The sequence below is a fragment of the Corylus avellana genome, chromosome 1 (assembly GCF_965113065.1).
Source record: "Corylus avellana chromosome 1, dhCorAvel1.hap1.2, whole genome shotgun sequence".
In the NCBI taxonomy this organism is placed as follows: domain Eukaryota; kingdom Viridiplantae; phylum Streptophyta; class Magnoliopsida; order Fagales; family Betulaceae; genus Corylus; species Corylus avellana.
Window position 1 is genome coordinate 39,862,656 of NC_142490.1, and position 25,543 is coordinate 39,888,198.

General features: G+C 36.4%; 2 protein-coding genes across 2 annotated transcripts; both read left to right on the plus strand.

The window, feature by feature from the left end:
• The first annotated feature begins 424 nt into the window (after window positions 1–424).
• Window positions 425–7,540, plus strand: LOC132172483 (glutamate receptor 2.7-like). The gene is made up of 5 exons (XM_088515285.1): window positions 425–698; window positions 841–2,138; window positions 5,254–5,560; window positions 6,533–6,930; window positions 7,064–7,540. Exons 1-5 carry the CDS (start codon window positions 425–427, stop codon window positions 7,538–7,540), a joined length of 2,754 nt encoding a protein of 917 aa, XP_088371411.1.
• Window positions 7,541–10,328: 2,788 nt separating this feature from the next.
• Window positions 10,329–23,407, plus strand: LOC132169779 (glutamate receptor 2.4-like). Its single transcript, XM_088515290.1, has 6 exons — window positions 10,329–10,614; window positions 14,123–15,426; window positions 15,873–16,179; window positions 17,090–17,487; window positions 17,583–17,838; window positions 23,193–23,407. Exons 1-6 carry the CDS (start codon window positions 10,329–10,331, stop codon window positions 23,405–23,407), a joined length of 2,766 nt encoding a protein of 921 aa, XP_088371416.1.
• The last annotated feature ends 2,136 nt before the right edge of the window (window positions 23,408–25,543 follow it).

A 25,543-nucleotide genomic window follows, 5' to 3' on the forward strand; every position in this document is an offset into this window, starting at 1 on the left:
TTTCTATGAAAGAGGCAGCACCGACACCTAGCTTTAACCTCCTTAGTCACCACTCATCTCTCTTCTTCTATAAGAAAATAGGCAAGCAAACAGAGTGGCAAGAAACGTGTGCAATTCTCCATCACATACGAACATGATGGAATTTTGCCACCATTTAAGAACGACCCAGCGACATGTCTAAGTTGTAGACTGCAAACTGCTAGCATGCACTGTACCTAACCGAGTAATAATTAATGTTAGTCTTCTAACAAACCAAGTCAATGAAATGAACTTTCACTCCCAGTTTCCTAGCTACCAATTTCCTTCGTTTTCCTAGAAACCAATCACATTTTTTTAGTTTTAGTTTGATAATCAGCAAGAAACCAGAAAAACCCATTAAAACCCGAATCAGTACTGATTAACTCCCGATCCCAAAATTTCCCCAATGGCTTGGTCAATTGTAATGGTCAGCAAAATCTCAAGATCATCAGTAGTACTCTTTCTTGCACTCGTCTCTTTTCTTTTCGTTCTCTACCATGGAGCTGAAGCCGCCATTGCTAAAGAAGTTATGAACATAGGTGCTATCATTGATGTTAATTCCCGCATAGGCAAAGAAGAGAAAATCGGCATGGAAATTGCGGTTCAGAACTTCAACCAAACGTCCAAGACTCACAAACTCTCCATCTGTATCCAGCATCCTCATAGAGTAACTTCTGTTGGTTAGTATATCTCTAGCTATTTATTACTAATTCTATTACATTAAATCACCATTTTTTCAAAAGTTTGAGCGGATAGAAACATATAAATTTAATCACTTAATCATTACTTTAATTAGAATATCTTAATTCTGATTGAATGCAGCTGACGAGATGATTAGAGAGAAGAAGGTGAAAGTGATTATCGGCATGCACACGTGGCAGGAAGCAGCTCTGGTAGTCGACATGGGAAATGAAGCTCAAGTTGCTGTTATTTCATTTGCAGCACCCGCCATTACCCCACCGCTGATGCAACTTCGTTGGCCTTTCTTAATACAAATGGCTAAAAATGGTTCAGAAGAAATACAATGCATCGCTGATATTGTTCAAGCGTACAATTGGAAAAGGGTCGTGGCGATTTATGAAGATGAACCCTTCGGTGGTGATTCTGGAAAGTTGGAACTTTTATCCGACGCTCTCCAAAATGTGGGTTCGGAGATTGAGTACCGTTTGGTTCTTCCACCGTTTTCTTTTCTCTCTGATCCGGAAAGGGTTGTCCAAGATGAGATTGATAAGCTACTGCAAATCCAATCTCGGGTTTTCATAGTTCTTCAGTCATCATTAGAGATGGTGACTCATTTGTTCAGAGAAGCTAAGACGATGGGACTTGTAGGGAGGGACTCGGCACGGATAATTGCAGAAAGCATTACAAATTTGCTGGACTCTGTTAACGAATCTGTTATTTCCTCCATGGAAGGCGCGTTGGGAATCAAGACCAAGTATCCTGAGATCGGCAGGCATCATCATTTTTATTCCCAGTTCCGGAATAATTTCAGACGTGAATATCCGGAAGAAGATAATTCTGTGCCTGGAATTTATGCCCTGCGGGCATACGACAGCATTGGAATTGTTATAAATGCGATACAGAAAATGGGAAGTCCAAAGATGTTGTTAGAGAAGATGTTATCAAGCAATTTCTCTGGTTTAAGTGGAAAAATACGTTTCGAAGAAGGCCGGCTGTCGGAGACTCCGATGTTGAGGATCGTAAACGTGGTTGGGAAGAGTTACAAAGAAATAGATTACTGGAAATCAGAGTATGGGTTTTCGGAAAACCCAGCTGACATAGCAAAAGCTAAAGAGCAAAATGGAAGTAGTAATATTGCTGATACAGCTACAAGATTGGCCGGTCCAGTAATTTGGCCTGGGAACTTACAACATCGTCCTCCGAAAGGTTGGGAAATGCCGACAATTGCAAAGCCACTGAAGATTGGAGTTCCAGGGAGAACAACGTTCGAGAAGTTTGTGAAGGTCGAGTATGGAGAGACACCGAGTCAGAACAAATATGATGGCTTTTGCATTCAAATTTTCCATGAGGTGCTAAGCCTTTTAGAGTATCATCTGCCTTACGAATTGGAGCCCTACAATGGCACCTACGACGACCTGGTTCAACACGTCTATAACAAGGTAACAACTTCACATATATATTAATATTCCCTTGAAAATAGGTTTATTAATAAAATTTATATTCTTTTTTAGGTTTTTTTTTTTACAGTTTTTTTTTTTAAATTTTTTTTTTTTTTTTTTTTAAGAATAAAATTTACATTCCAACACAAACAAAACACCAAAACACACCAACAAAAAAGTTAGAACTGAGTTCTTTACGTCAAACAACGAGAAAGCTTGTTATATATATTCTGCATGTTAAGTTATATATTAGTGTTATTTCGGGTGCCATATATTGGTACATGTGTTGAATAGTATTTAGTACATAAAAACTTATATTTTTTGGTTAAAACATCACGCAGCGTAAACAACTAATTGTATGTTTAATAATAGTTTTGGAAAGTGGTTTTTTTGTTTGTTTGAAAAAATGTATTTTCATGTGATATTGATCGATGTGAGAATCTATAAATCAAATTAGTTTCCAACAGGAGATTATGGAAATAAAATTTTTATAGACTTTTTTGTTTATATTGATTTGCCCAAGCCACGCACGTTGAGGTGACTTTCATATTTGCCAAATTTCCACTTGCCACCTTAATTTCTTACCTAGTGGACCTAATAGTCAAAATCACCTAATAGTCAAATTTTCCATGAGGTGCTAAGCCTTTTAGAGTATCACCTGCCTTTCGAATTGGAGCCCTACAATGGCACCTACGACGACCTGGTTTATCACGTCTTTAACAAGGTAACAAATTCACATATTAATTATCCCTTAAAAATATATATGTTTGTTAATAAATTTTTTATTCTTTTTTAGGGTTTATTTATTTTTATACAGCTTATTATATTCCGCAAGTTAAGTTATATATTAGTGTATGAGTTGCTTTTTCTGGCCGGCTATATATTTATTTTGTTTATATTGATTTCCCCAAGCCACGTTAAAGTGACTTTATATTTGCCAAATTTCCACTTGCCAACCTTAAATTAATTTCTTACCTAGTGGATCTAATAGTCAAAATCACCTTCTCTCTATGACGGAAACGATCGACTTGTGTGTTTGATTTTTTTTTCGGGTAATATAAAGGTAAGAAATGTTTTCTTAATGATCTATGTTTGAGAAATTTTTTTTTTGTGGAGTCCACTTAGAAATTTTTTTGGTTGGGTTTAAAAAGAAAAACAAATACTAAAAATGTTTATTTTGAGAATACATATAAAAGTATAGACCTGACATCTTACTTACAAAAAATTAATCGTGTGCTAATCATACAGAAAGAGAGGGGAGGGTGCAAGGCCACCCCTAGCTTATTGCGGTGCCAATATGCAACCACCTCTAACTTGTTAGGTGTGGCCGTATGGCTAGCTAAATCTTTCTAGTCTTTTTAATTTTTTAATTTTTTGAACTAATAAGTTAATTAACCTCTACACCTAAAAAAATTAAACACCTATATTTTTCAAAATATTCCTTTGGCGTGAAGGGTTTTTTTTTATTTTTTAATTTTTTTATTTTTATTCAAAGCGGGAAAGGGGGAAAAGGGGAATTACAAGAGTGGGTCTTTCGGTTCTCAAATATTAGTTTTATATATATATATATATATATATTCAGATGTAACCCCACCATCAATACATTTTTCAAAACAAAACGCATATATAACTCTTCTCACAAATCACTATCAATAAATAAAACACAAGGCATTTCTCAAAAAATAACTAAACATACACTTAAATTTTTAGGTTTAATTTTTTAGGTGTGGACTTTCCTTATTATATATTAGAAAAATTAAACACCTATATTTTTCAAACTATTCCTTTGGCGTGAAGGTTTTTTTTTTTTTTTTTTTTTTTTTTTTATTCAAAGCGGGAAAGGGGGAAAATAGGAATTACAAGAGTGGGTCTTTCCATTCTCAAATATTAGTTATATATATATTCAGATGTAACCCCACCATCAGTACATTTTTCAAAACAAAACGCATATCTCTTCTCACAAATCACTATCAATAAATAAAATATCACGCATTTCTCAAAAAATAACTAATTAAACATGCACTTAAATTTTTAGGTTTAATTTTTTAGGTGTGGACTTGCCTTATTATATATTAGAAAAATTAAAAAAATTGTTAAAAAAAATAGCAACTGGCATGGTGGTCAGCCACCCAGTGACGGCAGAGCCGATTTATTAGGCAGCCTCACAGTGGTGGCTGCCAAGGCTATTTAACTGTCTGCTGAGTGAGCTACTTGTTTACCTTGTGTGGCTGACAGGGGTACTCAACGGCCATGCACGTGCATGGTGGTTGTCAGGGGTGTTCAACAGCCTCGTGGTGGCTGTCAGGTCACCCCCATGTTAGTTGTTGCCACCATGGAACAACAATCTTTTTCTTTTTTCTTTCTTTTATTAGCTTCGGAATATTTCTTAATTTTTTGTTTTTTTGAAACACCCCTCAAAACTTTACCGAACCATTTTTTTTTGGGTGGATTTCACATCTAACACTATTTTTCAAATGTGATCCTCACCAAATGAAATAACAATTTGGTTAGGAGATTCTGAATCTGTATTAAAATGGAGCTTAACTATAATGTCGCTATAAGTTCCATAAATATATTGGACGGTCCAAATAATAAAGAAAGTCAAAAAAAAAAAAAAAAAAAAAATCAATTGTGGACCCAGGGAATCTTAAGTTTTCCACAATTTTTACTTAATAATTAAGCATATCATTATTGACATTGTCATTATTTATTGATTGATTAGGGTATGAAAGGAATTTGGAAGACTTTTCTCTTTCTCTATTAACTAGTTGGTCCTTTTAGATGGATAGAGTAGCATCTAGGAAGAGGAGTAAATCTTTATATATATATACATGCAAGGGGAGAGAAATGAGAGAGATACGAACTAGTGTCTTTCATTTTCACTTCATGAAGCATTGCCTCTAGCAGATTGAACTACCCCTCAAGTAGAACAGAAAATCTTTGACGATTTACTAGCTAAAATTAAAACGTTCTTTTATATGAGTTTGCAATAAATTAATTAAACTTTTTTTTTTTTTTTTTTTTTTTTTTCTCTTTTATATATGTTTGCAATTTGTTTGTTTGTTTCTGATAAAAGATAATTTTGCTTGTCATGTGGGAAAAAACACAATGAAAGTCATATGATGCTGTGATCGGCGACATAACCTTACTAGCCGACCGAATGCAATACGTTGATTTTACAGTGCCGTTTGCGGAGTCGGGTTTGTCTATGATTGTTTCAGTGAAACCGGAAGGGTCGGCATGGATGTTTATGAAGCCCTTCACGGTGGGAATGTGGGTGGCGACTGGTGGCATTTTGATATACACAATGCTTGTGGTTTGGTTCCTGGAACGTCAATGCAATCCAGAGTTTAATGGCCCTTGGAAGAACCAGATTAGCATTGCGCTTTGGTTCACCTTCTCCTCTCTCTTCTTTGCTCATAGTAAGTATAATATATATATATATATATATATATATATATATATATATATATATATAGTTAATTTGTGGTTTGGGAATGTTTTAGATGAAAGATTTTAAAGAGTGTAAAAAGCAAAGTTAACATTTACAAGTCCTAACTCACAATAAACTATATTGCTTTAAAATAAGCAATAAGTGGGTGCATACACTTGTGTACATGCTCTAGTACGGCACGAAGTACCAGATACACGTGTGTGACGATATTGGGGTTTGATTTAAATCGTATGATGCTTTTAAAATAGATTTTAAAATAAATCCAACGATTGGATTTATATGACTATTAGTAAAGTCAACTGTAAAATTAAATTGAGTTTGATCTAACGGTTGAGATTAAGTAATCATTACTAACAAACGGTTAATTATAATTTTAATCTGGTGGCAAGATTAAGTGTCTGTTAATATCATATTTTAATTAGCAGTTATTTACGGTTTACTGTCCATGGCTTGTGCAGTTTAACACAAAAAATTCTCTCTCCTCTTTCTAGAATAAAAACTTGATCTAAGGGTGTTTTTGTTTGGTTTTGTTTTGTGGAAAACGCAACTAAACGGCATGAAATTTCTGAACTTCTTTGTATCCTCCAAAAATATTTTTTATAACTTGATGCATACCAATTTATTAGAATTAATGGAAGCAAATAAATTCTTAAGGAAAGCATAACTCAATAATGTGCTTCATTTATGTTGTAAGTGCACTTGTGAGTGTTGTGTCCTACATTGAGAAAATATATATGAAAATAGTGCTTAATATATCTAAGTAGACCTTAGCCCATAAACTTAGGCTTTTGGGTTAGAATTGTGTTCAATTATGTATATTAATGTACACTTGGTAAAAACTCCATAATCACTTTATCTCTCAACAATTTCATTTTCTGTTTTGTATTTCTGTTTTGCTTGCGACTTGAAAGCACCCATAGCACGTGGCGTTATATTGCAGGGGAAAAAATATACAGCAACCTGAGTCGTTTGGTGATTGTACTATGGCTCTTTGTGGTGTTGGTCCTGACATCAAGCTACACCGCTAGTCTGTCTTCAATGCTGACAGTTCAACGGCTCCAACCCCATGTAACCGATGTAGAGTGGCTAAAGAAGAACAACTTGAAAGTTGGTTGCGATGGTGATTCATTTGTAAGGACATACCTGAATAATGTGCTTCACTTCAAGACAGACAACATCTTGAACGTCACCAGCGAATACAGTTACACAGGAGAATTTGAAAGCAACAATATCTCTGCTGCCTTTCTTGAACTCCCATATGAGAAAGTTTTCCTCAATAAGTACTGCAACGGCTTCATTGGCACCAGACCCACCACCAGATTTGGAGGATTGGGCTTTGTGAGTAGCAACTGATTCTTCAACTTCTTTATAATTCAGATCCCTTCCTCTTCCTTCGACTGTTGCTTAAATTTTTAGGACAATTGATAATTTAACAGAAAGTAATAAAATTATTTTCTTTATCTCAATGCAGGTATTCCAGAAAGGGTCCCCAATAGCCAGGGATATTTCGAAAGCCATTCTGAGTCTGTCAGAGAATGGTAAGTTAAAGGTACTGGAAGAGGAATGGTTGACTCCCATGGACGAGTGTTCAAGCAACATAACTTCCAACAGCACTCAAACCCTGAGCCTCCAAAGCTTTTGGGTGCTGTATCTGATATCCTTTGTCACTTCCACCATTTGTTTTCTACTATCACTAAATTTCTCACCAATAAATCATCAGAAACATCAGCATGCATACGAAGGAAATGTAGCTCCAGATGATGGAAGTGTTTGGAAGAAGGCAGTTAGAATAGTAGGATACTTTCATATCAAAAGTCCAAGAACAACTCCAACTTTAGCGGACGCATCGGATATAAATGCAGACACAACAGATCATGTAAATGATTGTTCTTCTGAGACTCCGGAGCCTGTCGAGTCCTCCCCACCAGCTGAAATAGAAATGCTATGAACTCCTAACAGTAGGAAGTAGGAAGTAAGACTCAGAATAATTTTTCATGTGCATAGTTGTAATGCAAGCTCTGTTAAAATGTTTATTCTGTATAAGCTGAAGTGTTGGCCAGGAACCAGTATATTATTTAAAATTGAGTAAATATATTTGTTAGATTATATGTTGTCCCACGTGGGTTATGTATATGTACTGTTTATATTATTGGTGTTATTAGGTTTTCCAAACAGAAAAAATAAAAATTAAAACACAATTAAAAGGTATATGGGAATTTTTTTTTTTCCATATATTAATTATTGGGGGCGCTTGCCCACGTGGGCGCCCCCTTGGCTTTTCCAAAAGGGGGCACTTGCACAATGCCAAGCTCCCCTTTCTCAATTTAGAAACGTTTAGCTTAGCATGTCTCCTTTTTCACTGTACAAGCGTATCTAAATTGAAGTCTAGTTGCTATGATTTGAGGTGTGTGCCAAGTGCCCTTATTCAAGCGTCTCTAGATCTCAATTGGGACGTTTTTTTACCAAAAAGGCCCCAAATATTCATGCCATCCTTAGTTTTTTTTTGTAGTGTATATATATGCGCAATTATAAGTATATGTTCCATGATTATGGTGTTGAATGATGTTATGTTGATATAATTCTTGAAGAGACAAAGCTAAGAGCATCAATAGTTTGACAATTATATTAAAAAATGAAATTTTCCAACCAATCCCAAACAATACCTAGATGAGAGTGAATATGTGTTTTTATAAAAACTGTCCCAAATCAAAAATTATAGCACCAAATATAATAAAAGTAGTAAATCACTCGATATATACAAGAATTTGGTGAAGAAGTGAAAACTCTTTGAAAAACTCATTAAAGATAAAACCATTTCAGAGCACCCAATTAAACCCAAAAAACTCATCCACAATAGAAGAATTCAATTAAAAGTATGACACACTTACAAAATCTTTGTAACCGACACTTATTCCTTGTACCAAGCAAACAACATGTTTAGACACACTAAAAGAAGCAACATAAAAGACTTTAATACCATATTAAAAAATTAAAATATCAAGGAGTGAAAAGAGATCATTTTGAGAATAAGGAGAAAATAGAGAAAGATAAAATTTGAGGTATTAGTTCAGCATTAAAGGCCTACATATGCTATTATTATAATGCCAAATATGACTGTATTTTTATTGTATTTGTTGAAATAATGATTAAGCTCGGGTACCATGTTGAAGTTTGTGGGTAAATATAAAATACGAGAATAATAGCAGAAGCAAGAGAAAAAAGAAAGATAAAGAATTACGGATAGTTCGGTGTTAGACAAATATGCTCACCACTCCGAATAGCCTATATAGGACTGCATTGTGCTCATTAACTTATTTATTTGCAAAATTACTCATAAATTCACTTACCCACGGAGATGAGTGAAAGATGAAATTAAGAATGATATATTATCATTTCTCATATTTTAAATATAAAAGGTACTGAGAGAGAATAATACAAAAATTCACTGTGGTTTGATGATAGAGTACTCGTACATCTATCGATATAATATACCCAATAAAATTACATGTTTGCTATGTTGATTTGATATTATATATATTATTTTACAATAAGTCCTATTTATATATAGAGCATATGTGGACAATGTGGTGTAGGTAAGATAAGCCATGGAAGTCAAATATTATAATTATGGTTAGAAATTCTATGGATCCTATTGAATACATTAAAATTGTAATCCTGAACAAATATAGAATAAAATGTTATGACTATTCTAACACGATTCTACATCTCTTGTCAATTTAATGCACCTTAATTTGTATCCTATTACGTACTCACATGGCCCCCATCTAACTAGTGCAAGGATGCTAAGTTAATTCATACTCGATTTTAAAGCTCAATTATTTGACTAGTCAAGCTTGAAGATTGAACAAATCAAAATTGGTTTGATATATTCATAGATAAACAAATAAAATTTATTTCATGTTTTATAAACATTATTACAACCAAAGGATATTTAATTAATTAGACAATTCTTTTAATATACTTAGAATTAATTTAGGTCATAGATATGTACTAACAGAGCAAATAGAAGTTTCTTAAGTAAAAATTGCATTAATTAATAGGTGTCTTGGCAAGGTGATGAAAATCAAACATAAAAATTGTTTATAAAACATGAAACTGTCAGGTATTCCTCATACATCTATTAAGGTATTTTCCTAGGCAAGAGGATGTTGTTACTTGTTATATATTGGTATTCTTTGATACGCAACCACTGATGGAATTAGAGGCTCTGTCTCGCAAGAGTCTGTTACTATTTATCAAAAAAAATTCAAACTCTCAATATTTTTACTTTTTTTACATCACATCAATCAAGTTTTGCTACAATTCGGGCCACTAAACAGTTCCAAACCAATGCCAAACGGAACCAGAGAAATTTGACATCTCTATTGACCATTTCCGCTAGGCTTTCAAAGGTGTCTTTCCTCGAAGAATCACGTACAAAGCATACTACCCTTCCAAATTCAAACTTTCTCAATTAATGTCTAAGCCTTGTTAAATATCCAAACTGACGTTTGGAGACTTTAAGTCTAACAATGACTAATTAACGTTGGTGGATTCCCTTGATCATTGCCAAGAAAATTCGACTCCATACAAGACAAAGTCAAAGATGCAATATTCCACACTCATATTCTTCCAGATAACGCGTTTTCTTGTTCCTTCTCAGATGATGATCAACGGACGCACATAGAAGATGTTGATAAGGTTGCCAAAACAGTATTTGACGTCCCATCTGCCCTATGCAGTACCGTCAGATGCAAGTAATTAGCGGGGTTTCGAGAGCTTGGTTGCTCTTCCCCGCACTGATATTTGTTCTTCTTACTGTGATCTTCTTCTATGGAGCTGAAGCAAAAAATAACGAAGTTACGGGTGTAGGTGTTATCTTTGATGTTAAAAGCCGTATGGGAAAAGAAGAGAAAACAGCCATGGAAATTGAAGCTCAAAACCACAACAAAAAGTCGAAGGCTCACAAAGTGCTTCTCCATTTCCCGGACGACCTTAGAGGAGCTACAGTAGCTTCAATGGGTAAGTTATGTTTATAACTTAAGAGATCTTTCTTTCAATTATTTCTTTTTGTAAATCTAATAAATCTACGTTAGATTTTTAGACTCATGTAGGTTCCACAAAAATTTAATGGTAGATTTACCCATTCACTATACGGAAATAGTTGAAAAAATAATTTTTATCATTTCTAATAACTTAATAGTTGTTAACTTAAAAATATTAATAAGATATATGAACACCGTTATATACAATAAAACACATTTTGCACTGTAAAATGATTTAAGAACATGCATACCTGGCCACCCTTAAAAAAAAAAAAAAATCGGGTCAAAAGAATGTTAAAGGCTTTAAGAAAAATAAAATGAGAGAAGGCCACATGTTACAAGGGCTTAGAAAAACAAATGACATACAATGTTTATTTTTCCTCTTTTTTATTTTCTTTTGGGGAAAGTCCACATAACCCCCCAAACTACCACTCAATTGACAATGTCCTCTCCAAACTTTTAATTGTGACAATGTCCTTCCCAAATTACCAAAAATTGTCAATGTTCCCCCCAATGACGAAATTACCCTCAGTAAAAATTAAAAAAAAAAAAAAACAAAAACTAAAACTTCTAGAAAAAACCTAAAACTAACAAAAAAAAAAAAAAATCTAAACGTTGGCCAATATTTTTTTTTAAATCAATTTTATAAGAAAAAAAATAAAAAATTTCGATTTTTTTTTTATTTATAAAAATTGAAAATTTTAGTTTTTTTTTTTTTTTTTTTAATTTTTTTAATTTTAATTTTTGTTTTATAATTTTATTTTAATAAAAATTTGCATTTAATAAAATGAATTTTTTTTGTTTTTTAAAACTAAATAAAAAATAGTTTTTTTTTTAAATAAAAATTTCCGTTTTACAAAAAATTTAAAAATTTTTGTTTAAAAAAATTGTTTTTTTTTTTAAAAAAATATTATTTTTAAAATAAAATTTTTCGTCTTTTAAAAAAATCAAATTTTTTTTTTTTGAATTTATAGGGGTATTTTTGTCTTATTGAGAAATCTATAGGGGTATTTTTGTCTTATTGCTAGTCTTGGGGGGGGACATTGACAATGTTTTGGTAGTTTGGAGGGGACATTGTCACAATTAAAAGTTTGGGGGGGACATTATCAATTAGGTGGTAGTTTGAGGGGGGTATGTGGACTTTACCCTTTTCTTTTTCATTATCCTTAATATTGTGCATCTTGATTCTATCATTATTTTTGTATCTTTTATATTTTATATGTTATTTTTATCGGACACCGTTGACTTTAATTAGTTGGTTGCTATTATATATGAGTTTCGATCGATTATCATCATTTTGCCAGATTCTATTGTTCCTCATTTTAATATTAATAGAAAAGATTTACAGAATAAAAATATTCCCAGTTATTGCTTGCGTTGGAGAATATGCTATATATGTTTTTAATGTAGCATGGCAGAGTGAAAAGTTGATACCACACATACTAAACTTCACAACTCTTCTACAAAACTTGAAAAAATATAGGAACTATAGGAAAAGTGAAGAAAAAAACTCCTTCGGAGTATTCTTATTGACAATAATGAGTAGCCTTTATTACAAAATAGCCTCTATTAAACTAATGACAAACTCGTTTGAGCGAACTTTCTATCAAATGATTAGTAGCAATCTCGCTCCACCGAGGGTGCAGCAAACATGAAGCAAACTTTCTATTTGATTGCCACAGCATCTTGCTTGGGCAATCATTGAACAACAGTCGAGTAAAAATCTTGCCACAATTTTTATTTTAAGTTGTTGAGGTTCAATAGTGCCGCTCGATCTGCTCACTTGGATGGCTCTTAGAACATGCCTTGCGGGGTATGATTTCGAATGCCATAAAAGGATTTGGCTTCTCTCACTGGACACCAATTAGTTTTTAGATGAGATAGTCAAAGGCCTAATCCAACAAATAATATCAGAGCTAGAGCCATGGGTTCGAGTCGTGAGAGCGTCATGTTGAGGGAGAGATTGTTGAGGTTCAATAAATGCCACTCTGCACACTTGGACGGCTCTTAGAACATGCCTTACAGGGTGTGATTTCGAATGCCATAAAAGGATTTGGCTTCCCTTAATGGATACCAATTGGTTTTTAAATGAGATTGTCAAAGGTCCGATTCAACATAAGTGACTCTTGAGCAAGACTCAAGGGAACTCTTGGGTGCTTTCAAAATCAAAGGCCAACCCTCTAGAAGCTTTCTTCCTTCGCTTAAACTTGTCCATAAAGTCTTAACAAAATAGTCTACACTGCTCTCCAGGTTAGAAATAATTTTCCCTCAAATTCACGTAATATAGACCTTCACGCCATATACGAAAAGAACCCATCAAAATGACACTAGGAATGAAAGGCATCCCCAAGAATCATTCACCTTTCTCATTGGCACTCTAGCCCCTGGAGTTTTACATACATGCCCTACTTGTCTTACTGATGTAGCGTGATGTCATGGGTGCATAGACAAACAGCAAGAGAAGGAACAATATTGCTTAAAAACCTTGATTCTATCAAGGATCTAAAAAATCTTCTTAAAATGCTCGAGTCTATTTAGGGTTTGAAGAAAAAATATAGAAGAAACTCAACTCTGAGCTTTTTTATTGAAAAAAACTGAATAAATATAAAAAACTACGTTCTTGAGGCTATAAGCATGTATTTATTGACCCCAAAACTCATAACCCTAGTAGTAATAGAAATTAGTCGGTTAACAACTTTACGTTGGTTGTTCAAATGGAACGTACCTCCGTTCAGATGGTCACAAAATAAAACTAAACTGAAAACATAACATAGGCGTTCGAACGGACGTCTCGGGAATTACTATGGAGAATTTTCGATGTTGGCCGTTAATTCGCTAGGCTGTTCGAACAGGGCATCGAATGGATGCCTCTAGAATTACTATGGAGAACTCCCGAGAGTGTCCTGTTCGCTTGACCGTTTGGACGGGCTATCGAACGAAGGTTCCTACAATTGTTTTGATCGCTCATGAGTTTGTGCTCTCGACTTGATTCCTCTAGCGGAAACAGTTTCTTGGGCCCCCTTCACACTTACATATGCTCCAATCCTCCTCATAAATTCCCAAGCACTTTGATCTACATCACTTACTTATAGTAATTCTACAAAAGACCACAAGCCCTAAGTCAAAGGTACACACATTACATCCTCTTACTCTTACTTCAGCCCCCTACTCAGAGATAACCCTACTCACTTAGGCGTCAGAGTGTCTCCCACTAGTATTTACAACAAGTCATCCATGTGTCTTTGTTTTGCAAGAACTCTTGACCGGATTAAAGGGAGGTAGTGAACCGTATCAAAAAAATTCATTGTCATTCATGGTGATTGTTTATAAAACAGAGACGACTAAGAGTTACAGTCTAAGAACTAACTATCCTTTAATTAATTATAAACTCCCTTACATTTTCATTTACCAATTTGTTTCAGCATTCAATACTAAAATGTGCTAACAATGTACATTAATGGAATCTCTAAATTTTGGTATAACAGCTGAAGAATTCATTAGAGAGAAAAAGGTGAAAGTGATTATTGGCATGCACACATGGCAGGAAGCCGCTGTAGTAGCTGATGTTGGAGGGCAAGCTCATGTTCCAGTCATTTCGTTTGCAGCACCAGCCATCAACCCACCCAAAACGTCACTTCGTTGGCCTTATTTGATACAAATGGCTAAAAATGGTTCTGAGCAAATAAAGTGTATTGCAGATATTGTTCAGGCCTACAATTGGCAAAGGGTCATAGCCATTTATGAAGATGAACCATATGGTGGCGATTCCGGCAAGTTAGCAGTTTTATCTGAGACTCTCAGAAATGTTGGTTCGGAAATTGAGTACCGATTGGTTCTCCCACCACATTCTTTGGTGTCCGACCCGGAACATGTTGTCCATGAAGAGTTGGATAAGCTCCTGAACAAAACAAAGTGTCGGGTTTTCATAGTTCTTCAGTCATCATTAGAGATGGCGACTCATTTGTTCAGAGAAGCCAAGCAGATGGGACTCGTAGGAAATGACTCAGCTTGGATTATTGCAGACAACATTGCAGATTTGCTGCACTCTGTTAACGACTCTGTTATATCCCCCATGGAAGGTGCATTAGGAATCAAGACTAACTACTATTCTGAGAATCACCATTTTCATTCACAGTTTCAGAAAGTTTTCAGAAGTGAATATCCGGAGGAAGACAACTCCGACCCTGGAATTTATGTCCTGCGAGCATACGACAGCATTGGAATTGTTATACAAGCGATAAAGAAAATGGCAAGTGACATTACTAGTACTCCAAAGATGTTGTTAGAGAATATGTTGTCAAGCAATTTCTCTGGTTTAAGTGGAAAAATACGTTTCGAAGAAGGCCAGCTCATAGACACTAATAATAATACATTGACGATTATTAACGTTGTTGGGAACAATGGAAAGGGATACGAGGAAATAGGCCTTTGGACACCAGAGCTTGGTTTCAGAAAAAGTGAAGAGAAAAATGAAAGTGAAAATGTTGGTAATACCCTGAAAACTTTGGCCGGCCGTCAAGTAATTTGGCCTGGGCACTTAAACCGGACTCCGAAAGGTTGGGAAATGCCGACAAATGCAAAGCCACTGAAGATTGGAGTTCCGGGGAGAACAACGTTCGAGAAGTTTGTGAAGGTCGAGTATGGAGAGACACCGAATCAGAACAAATATGATGGTTTCTGCATTCAAATTTTCTTGAAGGTGAAAGAGCTCTTAGGGTATGATTTGCCTTTTGAATTTGTGGCGTACAATGGCACCTACGACGACCTCGTTTATCACATCTATAACAAGGTAATAACTTTTTTCTAGAAGTACTCCTTTAAAATGAGGTTTGGTAAAATCACAATTCGACTTTGAAATTAGTTGTTCGACCTTTACAATCCTACCTTTTTAAAGACACGCTTCCTTGCCTGCGGTTTAAATATGTAGATATTTTCACGTTTTCAAATTGCTATTATGGTCCCGAACAAGATACTTTTCTCAATTTTGTATAAACATTTTTTTGGCCTGTATAATTATATCCCACCCATTTGTATTGTGTTTTAAGTACCAGCTGAACACGCCCAAATAGAATAATCATAGTTGGTCTCCTTTACCTGCTTTTTTCAGAGAAGAAAAGAAAAAATCTATGAACTTGAATCTTTATTTTTTTTCTCTTTTATATGGTTACAATTATTTGTTCTAACTAGGATTTATATATATGGTTGTGATGTGGGTGAAAATATCACAATAAAAAGACTTATGATGCTGTGATCGGCGACGTGACTATACTTGCCAATCGGTTGCAATATGCGGATTTTACACTTCCGTATGCTGAGTCTGGTTTGGCGATAATAGTTCCAGCAAAACCAGAAGGGTCACTATTGACGTTTACCGAGCCTTTCAGCTGGCGCATGTGGGCGGTGACTGGTGCCCTCTTGCTGTACACAATGATCATTGTTTGGCTCCTTGAGCGCAAATCCAATCCCGAATTTGGTGGCACATGGAAGAATCAGATTAGCACTGCACTTTGGTTTACCTTCTCTTCTCTATTCTTTGCTCATAGTAAGTATCAATATACAGAAAATTCTCTCATCTTTTCTCTCTCAAAACCTTCTAGTTTTCAAATTCAAGTATCTCTATCTTGCTAGAATACAAACTTTGAGGACATTCTCGTTTGATTTGTTATAACTCAGACTCCATTTCTAACAACGTAAAATACTTTCCATCGAAAAATATTTTATTAAAAAATGATTTCTTGAAAAACATTTTACGGTGTACGTTTGGCGTGTACGGAAAATCACAAATTATATATATATATATATATATATATATATATATATATATATATATATATATATATATATATATAATCATATTAAACTATAAATTACGAAAATGTCCCTACGAAGTCTTAAGGTATCCGAACCGAGTCCCGCAAGAACCCCACTACGACTCACCTTGGACCCACCTGGACCCCTCGTAGACCATATCAGGACCCCTTCAGTATCAGCCCGGGGCCCTAGCAGGACCCACCCTAGACCCGACATTGACATTTCATAATTTGGTGTTTAAAAGTCTCGACTGGGTCCTGGGCGGGTCTTGTCAATGTTTGTCAATTTGAAAATGAGATGCTCAAAGTCGAAAAATGGTTTACGGTTTGAAAAATAATTTAAAAAACTGTAAACCATTTTCTGAAAGTTAAAGAAGAATTTACGGTCAAAGGGAAAATATTTTCCGTTAACTATTATTTTACGTCGCACCAAACACCCGAAAATACGGAAAACATTTTTCATAAATAATTTTACGACGAAACAAACAGAGCCTCAATGCATACCAATTCGTCAGAGTTTGACTCAATAATGAACCTTAAGAACATTTCATTTTTTTCTGTTTTCTGTTTTTGTTATTACAGAAACATTGGTTTACTTATGATTTAAAAGCACTCATAATACCAGATGAGTTCATTTTGTAGAGGAGAAAGTACACAACAACTTAACACGTATGGTTGTTGCAGTGTGGCTCTTTCTGGTGTTGATCCTAACCTCGAGCTACACTGCTAGTCTGTCTTCATTGCTCACAATGCAACAACTGCAACCAAACGTTACAGATATTGAGTGGATGAAGAACAACAACTTGAAAGTTGGCTGTGATGGCGATTCGTTCGTACATAAATACTTGCAGAATGTGCTTAACTTCAAGCCGGAGAATATCGTGAATGTCAGCAGTGAAGACAGCTACCCAAAGGAATTCAAAAGCAACAATATATCTGCTGCCTTTCTTGAACTCCCGTATGAGAAAGTCTTCCTCGATAAGTATTGCAAGGGATTCACTGGCACCATACGTGCCGCCAGATTTGGAGGATTGGGCTTTGTGAGTTGTTTTTGTTTTTGCCTTTTCCTTTTCCATCCATCCATTACTGTCTGATTTTTCACTCTTTTGAAATCTTCTTTTACTCCCCCATTCAGGCCTTCCAGAAAGGCTCGCCATTTGCGAGGGACTTTTCTGTAGCCATTCTAAATCTATCCGAAAAGGGGGATTTGAAGTCACTGCAAGAGAAATGGTTGACTCCCTCGCATGAGTGCTCACCCAACATAACTTTCAGCGAACCTCAAAGACTGAGCTTCCGGAGCTTTGAGGTTCTCTATCTACTATCTGTTGCCACCTCTGCCATTTGTCTTGTACTGTCGGTAATATGTCATCGGCGGCAACATCAAGTTGCCTGTTGTGACAAATGCAAATCCAAGATCACCAAAGAAGTAGAAAAGTGCAGAATAGAAAAATAACACAACCACACAAGACACCAAGATTTAAGTGGTTCGGCTTAACAAGCCTACATCCACTGGCGGAGACGATCCAGGAGAAATTCACTAACAAAAGAGTGGAGTACAAAGAGTAGTACAAACAAAACCACTCAAACCCAAAAGCCCCAATACACCCCAATCTCACTCAAAAGAGAATTAGATACAAAAGAGAAAAATATTCTCTAAAATTCTCTAAGCATTTCAGCACTCCAAAAGTGAGATCAAAATGAAGAAAAATGGTGCATCTTCTTCTCCCAACAGCACAAGCCTTTCTCTCTCTCTCTCTCGGCAGTTTTTTTTTCTTTTCTTCTTTCTCTCTTTTTCTTGCTTAAGTTGCTGCTGCCCTCTCCTTGACCGAATGGCTTCCAATAAAACAACAAACAAAGCCTTTTTCTCAAAGCTTCTAGAAGAAGCTCCATAGATGGAGAAGCCAAATGCACGTGTGAGAGAGAAAGCACAAGTCAACAATATGGGATGCCATACTGCTGTGGGGCCCACGGTAAGGTTGATGAAAACAAGTCACCAATTCTGACAAATCTCCACCTTGACTTGAATTTCATCAAGTCTTCAACTCAAATCTCCTCAAGACGTCTCCTCCAACACCCCTAAGGGTAATTACAAACAACAAACACCAATCAAGCCCAAGCAATGCTTGAACTTGAGGATCGGAAGTGGCTTAGTCAACATGTCTGCTGGATTTTCCGCCGAAGCAATTTTCTTCACTATGATATCACCTTGTGTCATGACCTCCCGAAGAAAATGATATCTGACATCAATGTGTTTGGTCCTCTCATGATACATTTGATTTTTGGTCAAATGTATTGCGCTCTGGTTATCACAAAATACAATAGTCTCATCCTGTTGCAAACCCAGATCACTAACCAAACCTCTGAGCCAAATTGCTTCTTTCACTGCCTCTGCTGCTGCCATATACTCTGCCTCCGCAGTGGACAAAGCAACCGTCGACTGTAAAGTCGCTCTCCAACTAATGGCACACCCTGAGAGAGTGAAAACAAAACCTGTCAGAGATCTTCTTTTATCCAAATCACCAGCATAATCTGAATCAACATAACCAGTGACACTAGAACTGATACCACTGCCTCTATCATAGACTAAACCAACATCTATAGTGCCCCGTAAATAACGAAGTATCCATTTCACTGCCTGCCAGTGAACCTTGCCCGGATTTGCCATGTAGCGACTAGCAACACTGACTGCCTGTGAAATATCTGGACGAGTGCACACCATAGCATACATGATGCTTCCAACTGCACTGGAGTAAGGAACACGCAACATGAACTGCTCCTCCTCCTCACTCTGTGGCGCTGACGCTGCTGAAAGTCTAAAATGAGCTGCAAGTGGAGTACTCACTGGTTTAGAATTATGCATACCAAAGCGTTCAAGTACTTTCTCAATGTACTTTTTCTGTGACAAGTACAACTTTCCCGCTTTTCTATCCCTGTGAATCTCCATACCAAGGATTTTCTTCGCAGCACCCAAATCCTTCATTTCAAACTCATCACTCAACATAGATTTCAATCTCTTAATCTCCAACATACTTTTAGCAGCAATAAGCATGTCATCCACATAGAGTAACAAATAAACAAAAGAACCATCAGACAATTGCCTGTAATACACACAGCTGTCATAGTTACTTCTTGTGTAACCATGTCCGATCATAAAGCTGTCAAAGCGCTTGTACCATTGTCTTGGAGATTGTTTTAAACCATACAACGACCTCCTCAACTGACAAACATGATCTTCTTTACCTTCAGCAATGAATCCTTCTGGCTGATGCATGTAAATGGTTTCCTCAAGCGCACCATGCAGAAATGCAGTTTTCACATCAAGTTGCTCAAGTTCCAAATCATTTAGAGCAACCATGGCAAGCAAAACACGAATAGAACTATGTCTCACAATAGGAGAGAAAACTTCATTGAAGTCCATACCTTCTCTTTGACTATAGCCCTTTGCTACCAAACGTGCCTTGAACCTTGCATCTTCAACACCTGGGATTCCTTCCTTTTTCTTGAAGATCCATTTGCAACCAACAGTTTTAGCGCCTTTAGGCAATTTCACCAATTCCCATGTTTGGTTCTTATGAAGAGACTCAATCTCCTCATTCATGGCAACAACCCATTGAGCAGACTCACTACTTGTGACAGCTTCTGAGTAGGTGAAAGGCTCCTGGACTGCAGTGTCCTCCGCCACAGTAAATGCATATGCTACCAAATCTGCATAGCCATATCTCTGAGGTGGCCTAATCTGCCTCCTCTGTCTACCAGCTGCAATACTGGTCTCTTGCTCTTCTTGTGGATCATCATCATCAGAACTGGAATCATGAACATCTGTAACAGGCTGATCTTGAGTGTTATCTCGCACCCTCTGTGAAGCCTCCACCTGAAGCTCCACCTCCTTGCTAGAACCCTGCTCCTTTCCTGCAGAAACAATAGACTCCTTTCTCGGGTGAAGCATGGCAGATTCATCAAATACAACATCTCTACTGACTATAAACTTAGGTGATTTAGGATCAGAACACCACAATCTATATCCCTTCACCCCATCCGCATAGCCTAGAAATATACATTTCTTTGACCTAGGCTCAAGCTTACCATCATTCACATGACAATAAGCAGGACAACCAAAGTTTTTAAAAATGAATAATTAGCAGGAGTACCGGACCATACCTCATAAGGAGTTTTACAATCAATGGCTGTTGATGGAGAACGGTTGACCAAATAGCAAGCAGTATTGACCGCCTCAGCCCAAAAATCTCTAGACAACCCGGCATTTGAAAGTAAGCAACGCGCTCTCTCCAAGAGAGTCCTGTTCATCCGTTCAGCAACCCCATTTTGCTGTGGAGTATGACTAACTGTGCGATGTCTAGCGATGCCTTCATCCTTGCAGAATTTATTAAATTCACCACCACAAAATTCCATGCCGTTGTCTGTTCTGAGTCGCTTGATTTTCTTCCCAGTCTGATTCTCAATTAATGTCTTCCATTGCTTGAAAGTGACAAACACATCACTTTTCTTCTTCAAAAAATACACCCAGACTTTTCTCGAATAATCATCAATAAATGTAACAAAATATCGAGCACCACCCTTTGATGGAACCTGAGAGGGACCCCATAGATCTGAATGGATATAATCCAATGTACCATTAGTTCTGTGGATGCCTGTACTGAACTTGACTCTGCACTGTTTCCCGAACACACAATGCTCACAAAAGTCAAGAGATCCTGTTTTCTGGTCACAAAGCAAACCCTGCTTGCTCAGGATTGTCATACCCCTCTCACTCATATGACCCAACCGCATATGCCATAACCGGGTAGTGTCTAAATCTGGATCATCTGAAGAAGACACAGCAGCTGAACCTGTTACCATACTACCCTGAAGAAAGTAAAGGCCATCAACCTTGTTACCTTTCATTATAACCAATGAGCCTTTGCTAACCCGAATAACTCCACCTTCACCGGAATACTTGTATCCAAGGGAGTCCAAAGTGCCCAATGAAATAAGATTTTTCTTCAAATCTGGTATATGTCGAACATTCGTCAAAGTCCTCACAATCCCATCATGCATCCTAATTCTGATTGTACCAATACCAACAATCTTGCAGGCGACATTATTTCCCATCAAGACTGAACCACCATTGACTGAATCATAGGTAGTAAACCAATCCCTTTTAGGGGACATATGGAATGTACAAGCAGTATCAAGGACCCACTTGTCGTTAGAACGATCATTAGAAATGGTAACTGCAAGGACAAGGTCTGAACCTTTAGAATTTCCTTTGACAACACCAGCCACAGAAGAGGAACTTTGCCTGTCACCTTCCTCTTTATTTTTCAACTTCGGACACTCGGATTTATAATGCCCATACTTTTTACAATAGTAACACTTTACTTTCTTCTTTGACCTGGACTGTGATCGGCCTCTTGATTTACTTTTACCCGAATCCCTCTCACTGGATCGACCTCTAAAATTAGAAGAATTTTCTGAACGACCCTTAACAAATAAACCCTCTGCCTGATTATCACTACCTTTACTATTCAATCTTGTCCTCAACTCCATAGAATTTAAAGCAGATTTAACATCAGCTAAGGAGATAGTATCTCTACCATACAACATTGAATTAACAAAATTATCAAAGGCATCCGGTAGTGAACATAACAAAATCAGGGCATGATCCTCATCATCTACTTTAATATCAATATTTTTCAGATCCAAAATAATTCTATTAAAATCATCAAGATGATTACAAAGAGGCATACCTTCTTTCATCTTGAGGGTATATAACCGTTGCTTCAAATACAATCGGTTAGTGAGGGATTTCTTCATGTACAAGCTCTCCAGCTTCTTCCAAAGTCCAGCGGCCGTTTCTTCATCGGCAACTTCTCTTAAAACTCCATCTGAAAGAGACAACAAAATTGCACTGTGGGCTTTTTCTTTAAGTTCCTTCGTTTCCTCCGTTGATGATGTTGATGGCACCTCGCCATCCAAAATCTTCGCCAAGCCTTGTTGTCGTAACAAAGCTCGCATCTTGATGCGCCAAAGACTGAAACTATTTTGACCATCAAACTTCTCTACTTCAAATTTTGCAGTAGCCATCCCGCAAAATAAATACCCGAGCTCTGATACCAGTTTGTTGTGACAAATGCAAATCCAAGATCACCAAAGAAGTAGAAAAGTGCAGAATAGAAAAATAACACAACCACACAAGACACCAAGATTTAAGTGGTTCGGCTTAACAAGCCTACATCCACTGGCGGAGACGATCCAGGAGAAATTCACTAACAAAAGAGTGGAGTACAAAGAGTAGTACAAACAAAACCACTCAAACCCAAAAGCCCCAATACACCCCAATCTCACTCAAAAGAGAATTAGATACAAAAGAGAAAAATATTCTCTAAAATTCTCTAAGCATTTCAGCACTCCAAAAGTGAGATCAAAATGAAGAAAAATGGTGCATCTTCTTCTCCCAACAGCACAAGCCTTTCTCTCTCTCTCTCCGCAGTTTTTTTTTTCTTTTCTTCTTTCTCTCTTTTTCTTGCTTAAGTTGCTGCTGCCCTCTCCTTGACCGAATGGCTTCCAATAAAACAACAAACAAAGCCTTTTTCTCAAAGCTTCTAGAAGAAGCTCAATAGATGGAGAAGCCAAATGCACGTGTGAGAGAGAAAGCACAAGTCAACAATATGGGATGCCATACTGCTGTGGGGCCCACGGTAAGGTTGATGAAAACAAGTCACCAATTCTGACATTGCCTGTGAAGGCCGAAACGTTACTCCCGGCGATGAGAGCGTTTGGAAGATGGTTAGACTCGTAAGATACTTGAGCATCAAGAATCCACGAAGAACTCCAGCTTTGGCAGACACAGATAACAGCTTATTGAAGAAAACAGCTAAACTTGTAAAATACTTTTATGTCAAGAACCGAAGAAGCGCTCAAACTCGGGCAAATACATCAGGTACGAATGAGACACAATAGATGAAATGAATGTTCATCGAGGTGGGAGTTCATCATGATGTAAACGAATAAGTTCATTTGACGATCCGCTTAATACTTGTTCGTATAAACTTGACTTGAATTCGATTCGTTTAACAAATGAGCCTATTGTGAACATAAAATTAGGCTTAATTATTAAACGAGTTATATTCATATAAAATCAACTCATAGCTCATATAAACTCGTATATATTTATTTTTATTATATTATTTTAATTTTGTAGTTAGAACTTCTTCGGTATCTAGGAATTCTCTTTCTAATGTAATATATATATTTTGCATGGTTAATGTCAGTCTAGATATAAACATTTGTCATTGTTTGTACATGACTGTTTTTGTATGTATAAATGTGTGCACACATAATGAATTTATATACCTACTATAAAACATATATAGGTATATAAATTCAAGGTTAGATTATTTAAAGTTTAAGTTAATTTATTAATTAATTCAAATGATAAAATATTAACTAATAATCAAAATGAATTTACAAAAAAAAAAAAAAAATCATAATATTTACTTTATATAAAGAATGAATAAATTAACTAAAGAGCTCGTGAACAAGTTCAAGATCCTTCCAATAATAAATCAGCTAAGTTTGAACAACTTATCTAACTCAGTAACAAGTTCGAGTTCAGCTCATGTTCGAAATAACATTAAATAATCAGAGTTTTAAACATTCAATATTTGGCTTGACTCGACTCAACTACAACCCTACTTTCTGGCTACCTATAGCACCTTTCATTCTTTGCCTGCCAGCATAGACTAAAATGTTATGGATTCCTGAATGTTAAGGAGGATCACACACATGAAGGTTGAGAATAAAATTTCCTGTGTAGGCCATGTACCAGTATAATATTTCTTCATAGGCACATGCATCACAGTAACAAAGATATGAAGCTAGTTTGCAAATCCCTTTCACAGTTAATGACAATCACTCAGCTTTCTCAAGTTCTCATTCAACCAAACATATTATATTCTACAAATCGTCAGAATTTATAAAATGATTCCTCTGGGTGCAAGTTTAACTGTCAAGTGTCAGTAAGATACACACGCATGCATACACAAAGTAAGAGGCATGCAAATTAAGATTCCTCAATCAATCCCGGCTGCTGCTTTCATCAGTTAAATTTAAGAACTCAAAGCACTAAAAATCCACCGGACAAGCTCCAGAGGAACATGATTCCCAGTGTTAGACAACAAATAATATCTAGAAACTCATCAGTTTCTTCCTCTATGAATCAAAACTAGCTCCAGCAGAGAACTTCAATAAATCAATGGCTTCTAGTTGTATACTTCTGGTGCATACCGATTTTTGTGAAATCCGACTGCCTTCTTACTCTGGGCACACACCTAGGCTACTGGTAGCCTCTTCCTCTTCCACGTCCACCCCACCCTCTCCCTCTGCCTCTAGTCCCACTTCTCCCATCATGAGACAAATCTTCCACTGCTCTATTAACGAGTTCGTTTTGCAAACCACCAGCTCCACGGCCCTTTTTAGAAGGCACGTTGCAGGATCCATTAGCAGCAGTAGCAGGTCGCTTCCCTCTGTACACAAAGTTCACACAAGCTATAAATGTGTCCACCATAAAGAGAGAGAGAGTAAAGGGAGCAGGGGAGGAAGAAGATAATCAGGAAGAGCTCTCGTGCCCAGTTGTGGCGGGAACAGAAGGTTTTGTTGCTTCTTTCCAAGATAGGTTGATACTTTTATCTCCAGTAAACGAGGGTGTTTTTGAATGTAATGGCTGGATATATAAATGAAATATCAGTTTTTACAGTAAATAAATAAAAGACCATATATATAGACACAAAAACTTTGTTCCTTTGCACCTTTGTTATCACATGTCCGCAACCCTATGGTTGTATTCTGCTCTTGAGTTTCCTGCACATTTAATGGAAAATATGTAAGATAAATGATGACAAAAAAGCTCCTACAGAAAACAGGATCTCCTGAGAACAAACTCACAACGTTATTCTTTGCTTCATCAGATTTGGCAGCTACCATAGCTTTGTTGTGCTCAGCCATTCCCCAAGTTAATTTCTTCATGGTAGCCCTAGTCAACTCCTCAACATTACTCAACCTGCAAAATCAATTGTAAGAAAATCATACACAAAGAAA